We start from the raw sequence: 20,192 nt of genomic DNA, 5'->3' as shown, positions 1-20,192 counted from the left end.
CTCTCTTGTCCTCTCGTGTGTCTCTCTCTCTTGTCCTCTCATGTCTCTCTCTCTCTCTCTTGTCCTCTCATGTCTCTCTCTCTCCCTAAATGTTACTGTAGGGAATGGGATTCAGTGCACACTGCAGCCTTGTACCATAGGGTTAATGTTAGTGACACTGTAGGGATTGGGAAGGATGCTGGGAATGGAAATCAGGAAGCATGCAGGCAGCCTTGTAAATTTTAATTGCAGATACAGGGCACTGGGCAGGTCAGGGTTAATGTGGTAACATCAATTACTCAGTGACAGTCAGTCAGTGTGGACTCGATCAGATTATACAGTGACAGACAGTCTCTCATAGTGGTGGTAGTAGGAGGCTGGAGGTTGACTAGTAGGAGCCTGGAAAGGAGCACAGCCGCATACATACATTACTCACTCGTGCACTGCAGCCCGCCCCACACATTCAGTGAGTCTTACTCTCCTCCCTAGTTTTTTCAATGGCACATTCAGGAAGCCAATCACGCCGTGAGTAACGGCACAGCGGAACCAATCAGGTGTGCAATCAAGTGTCCCGGCTTCACGGAAGTCTGTGAGTGCTCCTGCCCTCCTCCGAGTCCCTTCCCCCTGTAAATATCGTGACCTCGGCGATATGAATATCGCCTACGGCCACAGAACGATAGTCGATATCATATCGACTATCGTTCAGCCCTATTGTTCGGCACAAAATTATTCGGCCTTTTGACTTATTCGGCCGAATACCGAAAGTGCTATTTTTTCTATTTTCGGCCGAATAATGTTCGGCCGCCGAATATTCGGTGCATCCCTAGTAATGGTCAGTCTTCTTGTCTGTCGTTTTCTCTGATAACCACTAGGCTGTGTCTGGAAGCAAATGGCTGATGATCAACATGGCAAGTCTGCATGCCATGCAGTGTTCTTCCAGGAGCACATTAGCTATGCGCCTTGCCTGGCAGAGAGATAGTACCAGCCTCACACAGGGGGAGGAAAGCCAAGCTAGAGTCTCTTAAGAGTGACTGGAAGGCGTCTGTACTATACATACAGGAAACTGTAGGCATTGTAAGTCTCAGCCTCACAGGCCCCCTAACTCACAATACTGCCAATGATCTCCACAATGATTCAGCCATAAATCTGTGGCCTAGTTGTTTTCATGAAGGGGGTTATCTGCATTGTCTGCAGAACATACACTCACCGGCTACTTATTAGGAACAAAAGGCTACCTTTTGTCTTCAGAACTGCCTTAATTCTTCGTGGCATTTTAGTTCATATTGACATGATAGCATCATGCAGCAGATTTGTTGGTTGTACATCCATGATGCGAATCTCCCGTTCCACCACATACCAAAGGCTGGATTGGTATCTGGTGACTGTGGAGGCCATTGGAGTACAGTGACCTCATTGTCATGTTCAAGAAACCAGTGGTGAGATGATTTGAGCTTTGTGACATGGTGCATTATCCTGCTGGAAGGAGCCATCAGAAGATGGGTACACTGTAGTCCTAAAGGGATGGACATGGTCAGCAACAATACTCAGGTAGGCCGTGGCATTTAAACAATGCTTATTTGGTATTAAGTAGCCCAACGTGTGCCAAGAAAATATCCCCCACACCATAACACCACCAGCCTGAACTGTTGATACAAGGCAGGATCATGCTTTCAGGTTGTTTACGCCAAATTCTGACCCTACCATCTGAAGGTCTGAAATCGAGACTCATTAGACCAGACAACGTTTTTTCAGTCTTCTATTGTCCAATTTTGGTGAGTCTGTGCAAATTGTAGTCTCAGTTTCCTGTTCTTAGCTGACAGGAGTGGCACCTGGTGTGGTCTTCTGCTGCTGTGGCCCATCTGCTTCAAGGTTCGATGTGTTGTGTATCCAGAGATGGTATTCTGCATACCTTGGTTGTAATAAGTGGTTATTTGAGTTACTGTTGCCTTTCTATTGTCTTGAACCAGTCTGCACATTCTCCTCTGATCTCTGACATCAACAAGGCATTTTTGGCCACACAACTGCCGCTCATTGGATATTTTCTCTTTTTCAGACCATACTCTGTAAACCCTAGAGATGGTTGTGTGAAAATCCCAGTAGATCAGCAGTTTTTGAAATACTCAGACCAGCCCATCTGATACCAACAACCAAGCAACATTCAAAGTTACTTAAATAACTTTTCTTCCCCATTCTGATGCTCGGTTTTAACTTCAGCAAGTCATCTTCACCACATCTAGATGCCATTGAGTTGCTGACATTTGATTGGCTAATTAGCAATTTGTGTGACCAAGCAATTGAACAGGTGTACCTAATAAAGTGGCCAGTTAGTGTATGTGTCACACACTGCACTGACAGATAAACTGATATCCCTTGCCCTAATACACCTGTATATAGTGTATTCTTTGCTAGAAACACTGTAAAGGGCTTCTCTTTTAATTACTCTGCCAGATCTAGAAATGTTTCAGCTACTAAATATCTAATATGATTAGTCACTATATCTGGGCACCTTCACTGTCACAGTAAACCAGCTTAAAACAGAAGGTATTTACATGTCTCATTCTATTACATGATTTGTATAGTTATCCTGTCTGGTTGGGTCCCAAAGCCTTATTCCATAGACACCATAGTTTCAATACACTGCACGGATGATGGCCAAGAAGCCTGAAAGTGTGGTATGTATGGTTTAGGATAAATGCCTCTATAATGTTAAAGTATTACTAAAGGCAAATATTAACCTTACCTGCTCTGTGCAATGGTATTACACAGAGTGACCTTGAACTGCCTCTTCTAGGATCCCCTACAGGCAATCTTGGCTCCGCTTCATAGCAAGAGGCCTACTATGGGGGCAGACATGCGGGCTCGCTCCCGAGTTGGGCTTTGTGTGTCTATAGACAGTCAGTACTGCTTAGCCCTGCCCCCCAATTCTCAGCTCACAAGATTTAATTGACAATAGGATGGATCAAAGTCAAAATTCCTCAATAAGCCAAGTTATTTTCCTGCTTTAGTGACTCTGCATTTTTCCTAGGTTATTGTCTTCTTGGGCACTAGTCCCCTCACTGCCCCCATGAGTTCCCTGCCTCAGGAGCCTATGAGAGAGGACTTGGTCACTGTACATGTCGCCTCCATACACTATGAAATAGATGGCTGATTCATAGCTGCAGCTTGTCACAGATGTAAACATGTTCCCAAGACAAGCAATGGTAAAAGGAATGCAGAGGCTGATACATTTACCCTCACTTGGCATTCCTCTGGCTATTGCTTGTCCTGGGAAAGCGTTGACACCTAAGCCGTCTCCTTCACAGCGGTTCTCAGATCGGATGTGGCAAGAAGGGCAAGTTGGTACTTATAACTAGGGTTAGATAGCACTTAGAAATGTAGTACTTTGTCCCATGGGGGACAGAACTGTATTATAATGATAGACCTTCTTTAACCACTTCCGGACCGGAAGGATTTGCCCCCTTAATGACCAGGCCATTTTTTGCGATATGGCACTGCGTTATTTTAACTGACAATTGCGCAGTCGTGCGACGCTGTAACCAAATAACATTAGTGTCCTTTTTTTCACACAAATAGGAGCATTCTTTTGGTGTTATTTGACCACCTCTGCGATTTCTATTTTTTGCGCTATAAACAAAAAAAAAGCAACAATTCTGAAAAAAATAATATTTTTTACTTTCTGCTGTATAACATTACCAATAAAAAAATAATTAAAATATTTTACATCATTTTAGGCCAATTTGTATTCTGCTACATATTTTTGTTAAAAAAAAAAAAAAAAAAAAATCACAATAAGTTTATATTGATTGGTTTGCGTAAAAGTTATCGCGCCTACAAACTAGGGGAAAAATTGATGTCACTTTTATTTTTTTATTTTATTTTACTAGTAATGTTGGCGATCAGTGATTTTTAGCGGGACTGCGACTTCGCGGTGGACAGATCGGACCCCTAACTGACATTTGACACTTTTGGTGGGACCAGTGACATTACTACAGTAATCAGTGCTAAAAATATGCAGTTACTGTACTAATGACACGAACAGAAAAGGGGTTAACACCAGGGGCAATCAAAGGGTTAAATGTGTCCCTAGGGAGTGCTTTCTGTGTGGGGGATGGGCTTGCTGCATGAACACAGAGACCTGTGTTCCTAAATAAGAGGAACACAGGATCCCTGTGTTCATAACCGACAGAGCAGCGGTGTGCCGTGTAGGTACACGATACGTCGTTTCGTGGGACAGAGTCAACCTGCCGCCGTAAAACTACGGCAGCTGGTCGGCAAGTGGTTCAAGTAGAACTGAACTCTCTTAATTAGCATTATTTTACATCCTTAGGTTTCTAGCCTTATAAGATATAGCCTTAAAAGATTAGTAGGAATATTATATTTACTTGTTTAAAACTTTTATTTTTTAATTACATCTTCAGTTGCTTCCTGATTCCTGGCCTAGGCCAAAATAATGTCATACTCCCCCGGAGGCTTCATGGGCAGATTTTTTTTCTTGCTTTTTAGGAAAGGGAACAGAGACTCTCTCAGCTAAGCACACCCTCCTGATTGCGTGTCTGAGCTAAGGGCAGGTGGGTCCCAGGCAATACAAGCTACAGGAATCATCTGCCCTTACTCAAGATGACCGCAACTAGAAATGCTAGGGAGGAGCTTTTCAAAGTTATTTCTCAACAAAATAAAGCATGGGGACATGAAATGTATGGGTGAGTTTGCTTTGAATATTAAAAAAGAATTAAATAGTGTTTTTCAGTTTGTGGTGCTCAAACACAGTTAAGTTCTGCTTTAAAGGATAAATTCGGAAACATCTAGGGTGGAACATGTAACACGTCTCCATTCCTTGATCCCTGCACTCACTATACCTGCTGTCACTATCTGAACAGAGCGCGGCATTTGTAGTTTTCAATGAACTACAAGGGCACTGTTGAGCGCTCTATTGGTTAACTGATTCTTCCTGTCTTTGTGACACAGTCTGCCCGTACGATGTATGGGCGGACAGCTTACACTGACAGTCTAAGAGTCCTGCATGGAAATGCTTTCCAGGCTCCTACCAAAAAAAAAAAAAAAATAATTGCACATTTTTTTTTACCTGCAAAGAGCAGGTAAAAGCAAACTTATCCTTTAAGAATGCAGATTAGATAGCAAGATAATAAAGCAGCTCTGAAGGTGCACAGTGTTACAATTTATTATGCTTCAGAAGAAAAGAGCACAAACTATCAAAACCTGATTGCTGAATTGTAGGAAAGTTAAGAATGAGAAAAGTAATCACTTGACAACCACTTATTACAACAAATACCACCTATACATTATTGCTATAAGTATTAAATATCTCTAGCTGATAAAAGGGTGCAGCAGACAAATCTAGTCCATCTGGTCACTACGGCAACTGCAGCAGAAAAGCAGGTAACATTTAAGGACAACTTCTGCTTCATTTCTGCTTCATTTTCCATCCAAAGACCAGACTACTTAAAGTGGAATCATTTTCAGCCAAGAAATTTTGTTTTTTTGTTTTGTTGAATCTGCAACTGCCATGATGTTGTATATATAATCCTTTATGACACCGGCCATTAGATGGTTTGAACTTTGACAGTTAGCTACATTTGACAGCTAGCATTTCCAGCATGCCAGGAATTTCAACTATCTTAAAGCGGAGTTCCACCCAAAAGTGGAACTTCCACTTTAGGTATTCTAACCCCCTGACATGCCACATTTGGCATATCATTTTTTTTGGGGGGGAGCGGGTACCTAGTTTTGACAGGTACCCGCTCCCACTTCCGCTCGGAGCGCCGCGGCGCCCTGAACGGAAGTTCTCCTCTCCCCCTCCCTCCTTGCAATCTTCTGGGACATGTCAGAGGTCCCAGAAGATTGCCGGCCAATAAAGACGCGCAGCGCGACTAGCGCATGCGCAGTGGGTACCCGGCTGTGAAGCCGCAAACTGTCACAGCCGGGTGCCCACAGCAGTGATGCCGGCGCCGCCGAGACCAGAGGGAGAGGATCGAGGCTTCAGGCGGCCGCATCGCTGGACAGGTGAGTGAAAAGGCTGGAACTCCGCTTTAAATCAATGGGTTTACTTCCACTTTAAGCTTGGATTTAGTGTTGGTTATACATGTGAAGGTCTAAAGTTACTCACACTCACAAAGGCATTGAAATATAAAGTTGTAGAATACAGACCATACCCATTTTGTGACCTGAGGAGCACTGCTCACAAACACACACACAGCCCCCACCTCAACTGTCTCATAAAATGTTATGATGAGAATTTGCATTATACTCTCTCACCAAAGGCTTTGCTTGCCTCTGGCTAACTGGCAGCCCACCGATCTGCCAGTTTTCCTTTTAGCACATGTTTCACAACCAATCGGATCACGGTCAGTCACACCTAAATAAGGTACCAGCATCTAGGAACTGTAGAAGTCATCTAAATACAGCCACTTTAAAGCCCTTTTTCTTCATAAAATTTCCCCCTATCGTTCCGTCACAGCCAAAGCAATCTTTGGCATACCACCTCTCTAAATATTTTCACAAAAAGTCACTGCATCATACAATGTCAAAGCTACTCAGCTAAGAACTCAACTTCTTGACCCCTCCACTCACCTGACAAAAGATGGAGAGAATAAAGGGCATACATAAATTCACCCAAGATGTTTCAATGGCTGCTGAGTCACCCCCAAATGCCTACTCTTTTAAGGCCTCTTGTACACGGTACCGATGTTTGAGCATATGCTTTTTTTGGACGCAATTTCAGGCATTTCTTACGCGCACGATACATTCCTAGGGAAAATTCATTATTTATGCTCATACACGTGCATTTGCGCATACCGGCGCAAAATACTGACCGGGAACGCAGAGTTTTTCTATTTTTTTTACTCAAGAATACGCAGCACTTGTTTACACGCCTGTGTGTAGAGGCACATTGTACACAATAGGCTGCATTTTAGATCAGTAAAAAAACAAAAAAAACGTTCTGAGATTTTTAAGCTACAGTGTGTGCAAGAGACCTAATAATTGCAATATGTTTTACTTACACACACACATATTATATATATATATATATATACACACACACACACACACACACACACACACACACACACACACAGTACAGACCAAAAGTTTTGGACACACCTTCTCATTCAAAGAGTTTTCTTTATTTTCATGACTATGAAAATTGTAGAGTCACACTTCAAGTAGTAGTCACCTGAAATGGTCTTCCAACAGTCTTGAAGGAGTTCCCAGAGATGCTTAGCACTTGTTGGCCCTTTTGCCTTCACTCTGCGGTCCAGCTCACCCCAAACCATCTCCATTGGGTTCAGGTCCAGTGACTGTGGAGGCCAGGTCATCTGGCGCAGCACCCCATCACTCTCCTTCTTGGTCAAATAGCCCTTACACAGCCTGGAGGTGTGTTTGGGGTCATTGTCCTGTTGAAAAATAAATGATTGTCCAACTAAACGCAAACCGGATGGAATAGCATGCCGCTGCAAGATGCTGTGGTAGCCATGCTGGTTCAGTATACCTTCAATTTTGAATAAATCCCCAAGAGTGTCACCAGCAAAGCACCCCCACACTATCACACCTCCTCCTCCATGCTTCACGGTGGGAACCAGGCATGTAGAGTCCATCCGTTCACCTTTTCTGCATCGCACAAAGACACGGTGGTTGGAACCAAAGATCTCAAATTTGGACTCATCAACCAAAGCACAGATTTCCACTGGTCTAATGTCCATTCCTTGTGTTCTTTAGCCCAAACAAGTCTCTTCTGCTTGTTGCCTTTATTTAGCAGTGGTTTCCTAGCAGATATTCTACCATGAAGGCCTGATTCGCAGTCTCCTCTTAACAGTTGTTCTAGAGATGTCTGCTGCTAGAACTCCGTGTGCCAATGACCCGGTCTCTAATCTGAGCTGCTGTTAACCTGCGATTTCTGAGGCTGGTGACTCGGATGAACTTATCCTCTGCAGCAGAGGTGACTCTTGGTCTTCCTTTCCTGAGGCAGTCCGCATGTGAGCCAGTTTCTTTGTAGCGCTTGATGGTTTTTGTGACTGCACTTGGGGACACTTTCAATGTTTTCCCAATTTTTCAGACTGACTGACCTTCATTTCTTAAAGTAATAATGGCCACTCGTTTTCCTGTACTTAGCTGCTTTTTTCTTGCCATAATACAAATTCAAACAGTCTATTTAGTAGGACTATCAGCTGTGTATTCACCTGACTTCTTCACAACACAACTGATGGTCCCAACCCCATTTATAAGGCAAGAAATCACACTTATTAAACCTGACAGGGCACACCTGTGACTGTGAAGTGAAAACCATTTCAGGTGACTACCTCTTGAAGTGTGACTCTACAATTTTCATAGTCATGAAAATAAAGAAAACTCTTTGAATGAGAAGAAGGTGTATCCAAACTTTTGGCGTGTGTGTGTGTGTGTGTGTGTGTATATATATATATATATATATATATATATATATAGTTAGCCTTTACTTCCATGTTAAGGGGTTAACAGAACAAAAATTCCCCAGTAATGAACTCTTAGCACATTGTTAAAATAATTCAGAGATTTAGAAATTGTGTGTGCCAAAAATTAAACAGATGTTCTGCACACCCTTAATCTCATGTTATTTTCCCCAGATAGACAGTGCTAAGAAAAGGAATTTAATAGGTTCGTATGAACAAATTCACTGCACACAGAAAAAATAATTACTAGCTTTAGGCCTCCGAATGGAAACTACTGGTGAAATAATAACTGGAAAAAGTTCACTGTGACACAGCACTGAGACCATGGGCTCCATTTATACTGACAGCTGTTCCTTTTAAAGGCTGTGTAAAATCAGATTGCATTTTAAAAGCAGACAAATCTGAGTTTATTTTATGGGAAAAACAAACATTGTACATCGAATGAAAGAAAATCACACATTTAGAAACTTGGATGCCGATAGTTATAGCCATGACTACCTGTCTGCAGGGACTTGTTCAGGTACAACTTAATAGGTTGCCATTTAACACTAATTTGTTATGTTGTTTATTCAGAATCAACAGAGGTTTTTTTTTTTTTTTTTTGTCAGGCAGACTACCTTTTAGCACACAGCTCAGTGAGCATAAGCACTGTTAATTGGTGTACTAGGGAGGGGGTGTGTAGGACCACTGGAGACCCAGAGCACTGCGCTCTGTACTGCAACAGGGCAACGCAGTGCAGTACAGTTCAAGTGGTTCCAAAGGCTCAAGGTTTTTTTTTTTACCTTCAAGTATTCTATGCATGAAGGTAAAAAAAACCTTCTCTGTGCAGCAGCCTCTCCCCCTCACCCAATACTTACCTGAGCGCTATCCAGCGATGTGCATTAAAGCCTTGGCTCCCGTGGACTCTCCCTCATATTGGCTGAGACAGCCAATGAGTCAATGAGGAGAGAGAGGGAGTGAGGCTAAGCCGCGGTTCTTTGTGTGAATGGATACAAAGAGCAGTGGCTCGGGAGCTCGTCTGCTTGGGTGCCCCCATTGCAAGCTGCTTGCTCTGGGGGTATTAACAGGAGCAAGGGGCCAGGAGCACTGGTGGGGGAACCAAGAGGAGGATTGGGGCTGCTGCATGCAAAACCGCTGTACAGAGCAGGCAAGTATGACATGTTTGTTATTTAAAAAAAAAAAAAGAAGGATCGCCTTCAAACTACCTGCCGCCCACTGTATAGACAAATGACGGTGAGCGGGATCCTCTCCCATTCTAGGCCATCTTGTGATGTCACCCCATTCTCACCACATTTGCGCACCACACGGCAATCGAGAGCGCGCAGTGTCCCTGGGACAGACAATTGCAGCTGATCACATGTAAACACGGAAATGCCGTTTATAGGCTCTCCTCGTCTCACGGTAAAAGAGTGAGAGTAGAGCCGATCAGTGGCATCTCCTCACAGGGGAGACCTGTACAGATAATCAAGGCACTGATCACCAGTTCCCTGATGATCAGTGCAGCCCAAACAGTGCCCATCAGTGATTTCAATCTGGGCTGCCTTTCAGTGCCACCCATCAGTGCCGCCAATTAGTCAGAAAAAAAGACATAAGTCCATCTAGTTCAACCAACAGTGCATATACCACCAAAAGAAAGCTCTATTTGTGTGGAAAAATGTTCATTTGGGTACGGTGTTGCATGACCGCGCAATTGTTATTTAAAGCATGACACAGTGCTGAAAATTGGCCTGGACAGGAAGGGGGTAAAAGTGCCCTGTACTGAAGTGGTTAATATCACTTTAAGCACATACAAAAACAGTATAATGAAACAAAAACATGCCACCTTCTTTACTTGTTCGGTAGCCTGACTGCAAAACAAATAAAAAAAGCAAAAGATTAAACTGGGCTTAAACCTAGCAGTTGCTGTGGTATATGCAATTTTCCTTATCTGTTCTATATGTGATTTAAGCACATTTAAATGACTACAGACAGATGGAAAAAATCCAACTAATTTAGCATTCTTGTATGTTTTAGGACCTACCTATGCCAGTGTTCTAAGTCATTAATTAAAAGGAGGCATCCAGTGACCAAGCCTCTGTTCAATGCCATTTTAGTAAAGGGCAAAGGAGTCCTACAGGTAATTATGCTTGGTTTATGAGGCTATAAAGAGCTGGTATATTAACAGTCTTGTGCTCTAGAATGCCAAGAGAACTTTCTCTTTGAATCTCTGTTACTCTCAACCTTCCGACACTTCCTTAAGAACATGGTCTGTGGAGAAGCCATATACACCAGTCCTCTCTGCATCTCTTCCCCTTACCCCTTATTTCTCCTTCCTCTCTCCTCTTATCCCTCATCATTTGCTACTATCCACATACCAACTACAACTGATTGTAGGTCTGATTTAGATGGTTTCCATTACTGTTAAACTCTTCCTAAAGTGGAGCTAAACCCTACTATTCATTTCAGTCAAGGAAGATGCCATCTTAGCCTCGGTTTGATCTCCAACTGCCATGATGCTACACATGTGATAAGTTCTGACACCAGCCATTGGATGGTTTGACAGCTTGGTTGAGATTGCATGTAAATGTGACCATTACATTCCTGGCATGTGCTTATTTTTAACCACTTTAGGACCAGGCTTTAAATCCATATACTTTAAATCAGCAGAAAATTACTTATAACTCCCAGACATTTAAAAACATTTTGTAGCATAGGCCCTAGGGAATAAAACGGCGATCGTTGCAATTGTTTGTCAGACATTATTTGCAAATGCAATTTCTTAGGAAAGAAATACACTTTAATGAATAATAATATATATATATATATATATATATATATATATATATATATATATATATATTTATTAACAATTTTTTTGTAAAATATGAAAGATGATGTTAATAGATACCCAACGTGTCGTGCTTTAAAATCACGCACACCTGTGGAATGGTGACAAACTACGGTACTTAAAAATCTCCATAGGTGACACTTTAAAAATTTTTACAGGTTACCTGTTTAGAGTTACAGAGGAGGTCTAGCACTCAAATTATTGCTCTCACTCCAACGCTCGCGGGGATACATGTGGTCTGATTACCATTTACATATGCGTGTAGGACTTAAAGTTTAAAGCTTAAATTTTTTTTCCCTTATTTTGCCTTTTATTTTTACACTGTCCCATTAATTTTTTTTTTGTTCTAAAGAAAAAAAAAAGTTTAAAAATTAAAAATATATGAAAACAAAAAAAACAAAATGCAGTAGGATTACTGTCTAGTTGTAAAGTAGACTCATGCCTCGGATGCAACTGAAACCTCACTCCCATAATGGGATTATGTGAAGGAACTACTAGACACATACCAAAAAAAAAAATTAAAAAAGAAGATGCCAGTAGAAGCATCTGTTGATCTAGTTTGATAGTGGTTAGCAAAAAAGGGATACACAGTATAGTTGCTCTAACCTGGAATTGTGTAAAAGCATGTTGTAGGTTTCCCCAAATGATGCCAAATTTCAAGTCTAGAAAATATAGGACACTCAACTAAGACCCATTAAAAACAGCAAGGTATAAACTGAAATCAAAGCCAGATAATGATTAAATAGATAGTAGCTAAATATAACATGTGATATAAACTGTTTTATGCCATAAACAAAAGGAGTAGGTGTAAAAAAATGACTACTATTTTAATGTATTATACTGTAGTATGTTTAATGTAGTATGCTAGTCTGTAAACCTTACAGCAATTCATTTTATGGGATTAAATCAAAAGAATAATTACTGCTTTTTGGCAGAATGAGTCATCTTTTAAATATAAAATTTATAGTCACACATTTCTGTCAAACATTTGAGAAATTTCTCAACTAAGCCATCAGCATTAATTAAGCTCAACAACATTACATGGAGGATACTTTTCAGTATAAAATAAGGCAGCTGCCAGGCAGCACAGAGGCTTAGTGGTTAGCATGTATGCCTTTACTGCTGGGTGGCACAGAGGCTTAGTGGTTAGCATGTATGCCTAGTTTCCTTTAATCATATGTACAACTAAAGCTCAACTCTGCTAAACTTTTCTCCATTGAGCATAGACAAGCAAAACACACAGATTTCTGAAACGTACAAAATTCAGAACATTTATTACCTTTACTCCTTGAATGAGACCATTCATGAGAAACGTGTGCTGGGGAAATGTTTCATGCAGCACCTAAGAAAATGCAGACCACACAAATTTAGAAATCTCGTCATTTAAGCAAATATAATTGGATAAACAAATTGTAAACATCAACCCTACCTGAGATGAGGAACTGAAAATTTACTAGCGAACAAAAAAATATGTTATAAATACGTGCTGAAGGTTAAAATTGAAATGATATAGTTCCTAAATATGTGAATATTCCTTCAAATTTGTAATGGTGGCATTAACATACTTCATTTTTGGATATAAAATATAATAAATATATAGATTGGTGCTAATTCTAACAACTTGTGTGAATACAGTTAAATAACACATCCATATTTATCCAACAATAAAAAAATGCATAATACACTTGAAAATAATGATCAATTTCCAATAAATGAAAGGGTGAATATAATCACTAAAAAATAGGCGACTAATATAGAAAAAAAAGTCCATGTGAAAGTGAATTAAAAGATAAAAAATAAAACCATAACGGATGATTCAATAAAAACTTGAATAGTAATGTCTATTCGAAAGGTGTCACCAATGTGAAATTCCAACACAGAGTATAGCAACCATCGAGTGTAATGGCCGCTCACCTTAATAATGAATTCACATCAATTGTTAGAATTAGCGCCAATCAATATTTATTATATTTTATATTTATTGGTATGTGGTGACACTACAGAGATTGGCTGCTTTTTCATATTACACTTAGATACTGATTTTTTCCTTTCCTCTATTTCTCTTACATTTACTTCACTGGTAGCGCATTGTTTTTTTTTGTTTAATACTTTATTTTTTGAATTTTCACCAATATAAACTTGCCATGCACATTTACAAATCGGACTTAAAAATCTTGTTTAAACAACTTAAGCAATTGTTCTACAGTTTAACCCTCCTCTTATGTTCGCTTTCTGTTACTATCCATGATGTTAACGGGTCGGTTTTGACCCGTGTCTTAAATCAGCCATAAAATACCCTCTGAACAATTATTTATCATCCAATTTGTTTCTTACCTCTTGGTTACCTTGTTAGGCTTCTTTATCCTTGAAAAGATTGGTTTTAATATTTTTCGTGTGACCCCTTAGACCTTTCTTTTGATAGCATACCTCTCATTTTCAAATTTAAAAAATGGTAAAATAAAGTCAGCAACTCTGAAATGAATTTGTCCTATGTTTCTTTACTTTATTTAGAGAAGCAGACAAGCAGGCAAAGAGATAGGCCCCTCCCTAACTACAGCTCACAGGGTTGAGAGGTGATTGGCTGTCAGTGTTACTAAGCAGAGAGAGTGTTTATGATTTCAGTTTTGGAACTTATTTGTGTCCTAAAATCCTATATTATAACTGGGTCAGAATTGACCCTAACACCATAAACGTCTTAATACTCATCCCAAACTGAATCCCAATTTACATTCACATTTCACAGGTACCTGGGGATGAGTTTAACTTCTCCACTAGAATAGGCATGTTTAAGCATTGACATTAGGTTCAGCTTGATTTAGAAGGCAGTAGAAATAGTAGATTAAATGAATGGCCTACCCCTCAACACTGTAGGCCTGCTGCTGAAGCCTGGAACGTTACAATAATGCTGGCAATACACTATACGAAAAATCATTCAAACTAATTTACGAAAAAAGAACACTCGGCCGTGACAGCAGATGATCATTGCATCAGGTAATGACCGATAATTCGTTAAATGGACATAAATGAATCAGTTTTTTGTTTGTTTTGTCACATATACCTAGTGCAAACAGTTTGGAAGAGAAACACATTAACCTTTCAATTTATCGTTTGCGCGGCAGAAAATTTCCAAACTTCTGGGTTTTTTTTTGGCTCACAAATGTTACAACCGATTACCGATTTGTGCCCAGAAAAACAAACAAACAGTCCAAATGACCGAATGTCTGCCGATTTTTCAAATAGTGTATAGCCACCATTAGTTTGTGCTGAAAGAAATAACTTTTTCAGTAGTGATGCCAGAAATTGCATTTCAACAGTAAAAACGCTATCGACTTTCACTAGTGAAAAAGTTATGGACTTTGAGCAGTATGATGGAGCTCAGGCATTTAGGACTTTACTGGATGCATATTGTTGTTTAACACCCCTGACTCCCTGGGTAAACCATGCTCAAAATACAGCCACATGAGATTTTACCTTCAAAAAACAGAACATCAATTTCTGTTACCATAAATACTGGCCATACGAGTAGAAATCGGATTGTACAACCTCCTTTGGCATTACCAATAACTATGTAGTGCATGGCCAAACATAACTGGATAAATACTGAATAGATTTTATAGGTAGATCCTCATACTACATCATTTCGGTAAATTATACAAGCAGATAAAAATGAGTGTGGCCAGCCTAAGTCCTTGTATAGTGAAAATGGTTGCTTGGTAATATTTAAACATCTTGTAAAAGTTGTTTAAGTTGTTTACAAGTTAAAAACAGTATTTTTTGCTAGAAAATTACTTAGAACCCCCAAACATTATTTTTTAACAAAGACTCTGGAGAATAAAATTGTGGTCATTGCAATATTTTTTGTCACGCGGTATTTGCGCAGCAGTCTTCCAAACGCAATTTTTTGGGGGGAAAAACATTTCACTGCATTTTTGGTTAAGTAAGCCCAATTTTTTTCTATAATGTGAAAGATAATGTTATGTAGAGTAAATAGATACCGACTATGTCATGCTTCAAAATTGCGTACGCTCGTGGAATAGCGACAAACATTGGTACTTTAAAATCTCCATAGACGCCAATTCAAATATTTTTACAGGTTACCAGTTTAGAGTTACAGAGGGGAACTAGGGCTAGAATTATTGCTCTCGCTCTAACGATCACGGGGATACCTCACGTGTGGTTTAAACACTGTTTACACATGTGGGCGCAACTTTGAATATGCATTCGCTTCTGCGCGTGAGCTCGGAGCGACTGGGCACGTTAAATTTTTTCTTTTCGCCTATTTATTTTACCTTTTGTTTTTTACTTTTTTTACTTTTACGCTGTCCCTTTAAAAAAAAAAAAAAAATGTGATCACACCCCTTGTAATAGAAATAAGCATGACCGGTCCTCTTTAATGTGAGATCTGGGGTCAAAAAGACCTCACATCTCACATCTACACGTCGCTGCTGTTCCTCAAGGCTATAGAGTCAGGTGGGGGCCAGCTTGAACTCACTCGACTTCCTCCCTAGAAGGGGAAAGGACCAGATCGGATCGTTTTCTCTGTTACTGATAAGTGGGAAAACTAAGTGGGAAAACAACCGGGAAGTGGGAGGGGGTATAACCCAGGTATTTAACGTCAAAGTGCCGACGCAAACCTGCCGGTGGGCAAGCGGTCCGGAAGTGGTTAAACACTTTGCTGAAGCACCTTTTGATTTTAATACAGCACTCTCCCCATCCTTAGGGGATGATCAGAATATTGAGCCTTTGTGTTTGGGACTCCAATTACTTTATGCGACTCTTCTTTACCTGACTAAAGACCATATGATTACTAAACGGCCTTGTAGAGCTCATGTATGGTTAATGTCCATACCATCTGGTTGTAGCTCCAGTTGGACCCGGTGTATGTTGTTTTTTGCAGGCACCCTAATAATTATATCTTGACTGTCGGCTTCTCCGATCATCCTCGATCTACCCTTTTTAAAAGCATCCTTACAGAGTTTGGAATCCGAGCTCCAGACGAAGCTGAATTGCGAAACATGCCGACAATAAGTGGAGTGTGAGCTAGGCTATCCATGTTTTCCATATTCCAAACTGGTATTCGAGCACTCTTCTTTGTAAAAATACTCCAAATCGGTCAGATTGTGAGGGCTGTGCACAGGAGATCACTCCACAGATTTCCAATCAGACTCATGTCTGGGCCATTCCAAAATTTTAATCTTTTTCTGGTGAAGCTATTCCTTTGTTGGTTTGGATGTATGCTTTGGGTCGTTGTCATGCTGAAAGATGAAGTTCCTCTTCATGTTCAGCTTTCTAGCAGAAGCCTGAAGGTTTTGTGCCAATATTGACTGGTATTTGGAACGGTTCATAATTCCCTCTACCTTGACTGAGGCCCCTGTTCCAGCTGAAAAAAAGCCCCAAAGTATGATGCTGCCACCACCATGCTTCACTGTGGGTATGCTGTTCTTTTGGTAATATGCAGTGTTGTTTTTGCACCAAACATATCTTTTGGAATTATGGCCAAAACGGTTCAACCTGGTTTTCCTAGACCATAACACATTTTTTCACATGCTTTTGGGAGACTTCAGATGTGTTTTTGCAAAATTTAGCAGGGCTTGGATGTTTTTCTTCTTAAAAAAAAGGCTTTATCTTGCCACTATACCTCATAGCCCAGACATATGAAGAATATGGGAGATTGTGGTCACATACCACAAAGCCAGTACGTGCCAGATATTCCCAAACCAGTTTTCTTCTCATCTTTTCATCAATTTTGGAGGGACGTCCAGTTCTTGGTAATGTCACTGTTGTGCCATATTTTCTCTACTAGATGATGACTGTTCTTCACTATGTTCCATGGTATATCGAAAGCCTTTGAAATTATTTTGTACCCTTCTCCTGTCTGATACCTTTTAACAATGAGATCCCTCTGATGCTTTGGAAGCTCTCAGCGGACCATGGCTTTTGCTGTAGGATGCCACTGAGAAAATGTCAGGAAAGACCTACTAGAACAGCTGAACTTTATTTGGGGTAAATCAGAGGCACTTTAAATGATGGCAGGTGTGTACTAACTCAACTTTAACATGAGTTTGAATAGGATTGCTTAATTCTGAAAAACAGCTGCATCCCCAGTAATAAGAGGTTGCGCACACCTATGCAACCACATTATTTTAGTTTTTTATTTTTGCTTCCCCCCCTAAAAGATTTCAGTTTGTTTTTCAATTAAGTTGTATAGTTTATAGGTCACATTAAAAGGCAGAAAAAGTTCTGAAATTATTTAGCTTTGCCTCTTTTTTACATCACAGAACCCTGACATTTTAACAGGGGTGTGTAGACTTTTTATATCCACTGTACATGGATGATCCACATTGGGAGCAGCAGCTGTGTCCAAGCAGCTTCTGCATTCCAATTGACATATATGTGACTGCCGGCACAGGGATGCATGTAAAACCTGAGCATCCCTGCGCCAATAGATGCAGCCCTGCATAGGGCACAAATTAAAATGCCCTATGCAATGTGATCAAGACCTTATACTAGCCTTGAGAGATCAGTAAATGGATGTTCACTGGTTTCCGCCACTCTCAGTCCTGCTATGGAGGTCCTGAGCACCCAAGTAGTACAGGTAAGCTTGGAAAACACGGCAGGGGAAATGTTGCCGGGGGGGGGGGGGGGGGGGGCCATAATCCCAGCAGTGTAGAAGTGATCAGGTAGCTGTAACTAAAAGGTTTAATAGAAAGTTCCCAGTCTGGAGAAAAAAGGTTGAACAAAATGCTGCAATAGAAACCAGAAGCTTGTTTACATGCCAGTGTTGTCTATCATTGGTCAATTGTAATGATAGGCAGTGTCAATGGCTAATAGAATGTTCCAGCATTCAGAAAACAGAAAATGCTATAATATCCTGAAATCTAGAAGGGACAGGAAGATTTGAAAGTCTGCACTTCATACCTGCAACAATTTAGTAAATTAAAACACAACATGAGAAAAATACACCTTATTAATTATTATACTCACAACAAGCATTGGTGTTGTCAAGAGACCCCAGGCAAAAAATTCAAGAAAGATAACCACCACAGCATGATATACACTTGGTCTTCCGAATCCTTGATGCTGTTAAGAAAAAAATATATATATATTTTTAATGACTGTATACCTATAATATGCAGTACGTTCTCAAATTATGTTAGGGAGGTAAGAAATAAGTTTCAAGATAAAATGCAAGTTCACCTTTCGCAAATACAAAAATCGAATTTGTTCAGTTATCATGCCTAACATAGAGGAGGATCTTAATGTTCATAATCACTGTGGTTACCCTCATTTTCTGCGTCATTAAAAAAAAATAATTTACAGATTCTCTTCCTGCTTTTCTCTAGCAATGTCACCTGGGACTGTAGTTTACTGAACATATAAGAGACTACAAGTCCCATAAATCATTTCATTTTCTGCGTACCTATATAGGAGGGGCAAGTCAGGTACGTGAACCAGCATTTCACTCTGCTCAGCTTTCTCCTCCCCCCCCCCCCCCGTGATCTCCACACTGCTGTGACTGAGGGAGGGAGAGCTTAAAGTATGATTTTTACCTATAGGTAAACCTATAATAAGGCTTACCTCTAGGTACAGTAAATATCTCCTAAACATCCAAGGTTTAGGAGATATTTACTTTAGGTGCAGCCGGTGACGTTACCTGCACATGCGCTCTGAACGAACGGCATACCCGTGCCATTCAGTCAGAGCCGTGCCATAAACAGTGATGTCATAGCCAGCTCAGCCATTCATATCGCCGAAGCCCCTGAACCCAGAAAGAAGACTGGGTGAAAATGGAAGCGCCTTCAGCAGCAACGGTAGGCCCTTAGAGGGCTTAATTTTCAGGCAAGTCTGTCATAATGCACTAGCACATTATGACTTAAACTGCCCTGGCCTGATTTTTTTTTTTCCGTTGGATGCGGTTTACTACCGCTTAAAAGAGATACACATTCTAAAGCCAGGGCTATTCACTCACATATTAAAAAGAAAAAAAAGAAAACATGGGCACAATTAAAAACTACAGTCCAATACACATTTGATAGTATGTTCATGCCACATGCATACACATTTTTCACAGCCTAACATGGATGCTCCAAAAATTGAAGAGGCAGCTTCAAGCTTTCCTAGGTTAATAAAATAACATATCTGATCACACACTCATCATAGGTTGAACTGGATTGACTGGTGTCTTTTTTCAACTTCACTGACTATGTAACTATGATTTCCTGCTTACTGATCTAATTTTTGAACTATAAAACGACCACATCTTGTAAAGCAGACACCATGGAGTTTATTTTTAAAAATTAGCTTTAAGAATGTCTCAACATTTGTGCAAGCCTAACGAATACTTGTGATGTATGCAATATCTGTGAAACAGTTTGTTGCCTTTCGCCGGGCGAATATATTATTCGGCCATATGAGGAAAAAAAGCTATAAGAATATTTGACCATAGGAGCGAACATTCACCAAAAGAGGTTATAGTTAGTGTTCTAACCACTGCTAAATGTGACAACTTCCTCTTGTATGGGAGGGAGCTAGCATCCTGCAGAGTCCTAACAAGCAGTGACTCATCCTTGCCTGGCACATTCAGCTAAAGAATCCAAACTGACAGGTGAATGTAAAAAAAATAGCAGTGGTAGCAAAACAAAATAAAGGTTAGTGATGAGCCAAATTGCCCAGGGTTTGGTTCCCGCAGGGTTTGGTGAATTTCAAGAAGTTCCAATGTCAAACCTGAACTTTATCGAAATCAATGGGTGCCAAATCTGTCAAATTAAAATCTGTATATTCTGGGTTAAAAGGCAAGGGGAGTGACAATGCCCCAGGAAATATATACATCAATGCAAAAAAAAAAGTTGTAAAAAAAATTTGTGATTATTTTAGTACTAACATTTACTAAGGAAAAAGTTTTCATTTGCTGGCAAATGTCCTCTCCCTCCTGGCTTCAACGT

The 20,192-nt window shown here is 40.3% G+C and overlaps 1 protein-coding gene across 1 annotated transcript in view; it reads right to left on the bottom strand.

The window, feature by feature from the left end:
• The window catches only part of LOC309544226 (hippocampus abundant transcript-like protein 1), a 160,837-nt gene that overhangs the window by 67,374 nt on the left and 73,271 nt on the right, over nucleotides 1-20,192 (bottom strand). The window contains exons 2-3 of the mRNA XM_082243119.1: nucleotides 18,235-18,330; nucleotides 12,530-12,592 (exon numbers count right to left, since the gene is read on the bottom strand). Of these exons, the coding sequence (XP_082099245.1) occupies nucleotides 12,530-12,592; nucleotides 18,235-18,330 (159 nt within the window). The remainder of the gene's footprint in view (nucleotides 1-12,529; nucleotides 12,593-18,234; nucleotides 18,331-20,192) is intronic.

Source organism: Pelophylax lessonae, assembly GCF_965119305.1.
Source record: "Pelophylax lessonae genome assembly, chromosome: 1".
Lineage (NCBI taxonomy): Eukaryota > Metazoa > Chordata > Amphibia > Anura > Ranidae > Pelophylax > Pelophylax lessonae.
This window is presented reverse-complemented; position numbering and strand designations above follow the sequence as displayed.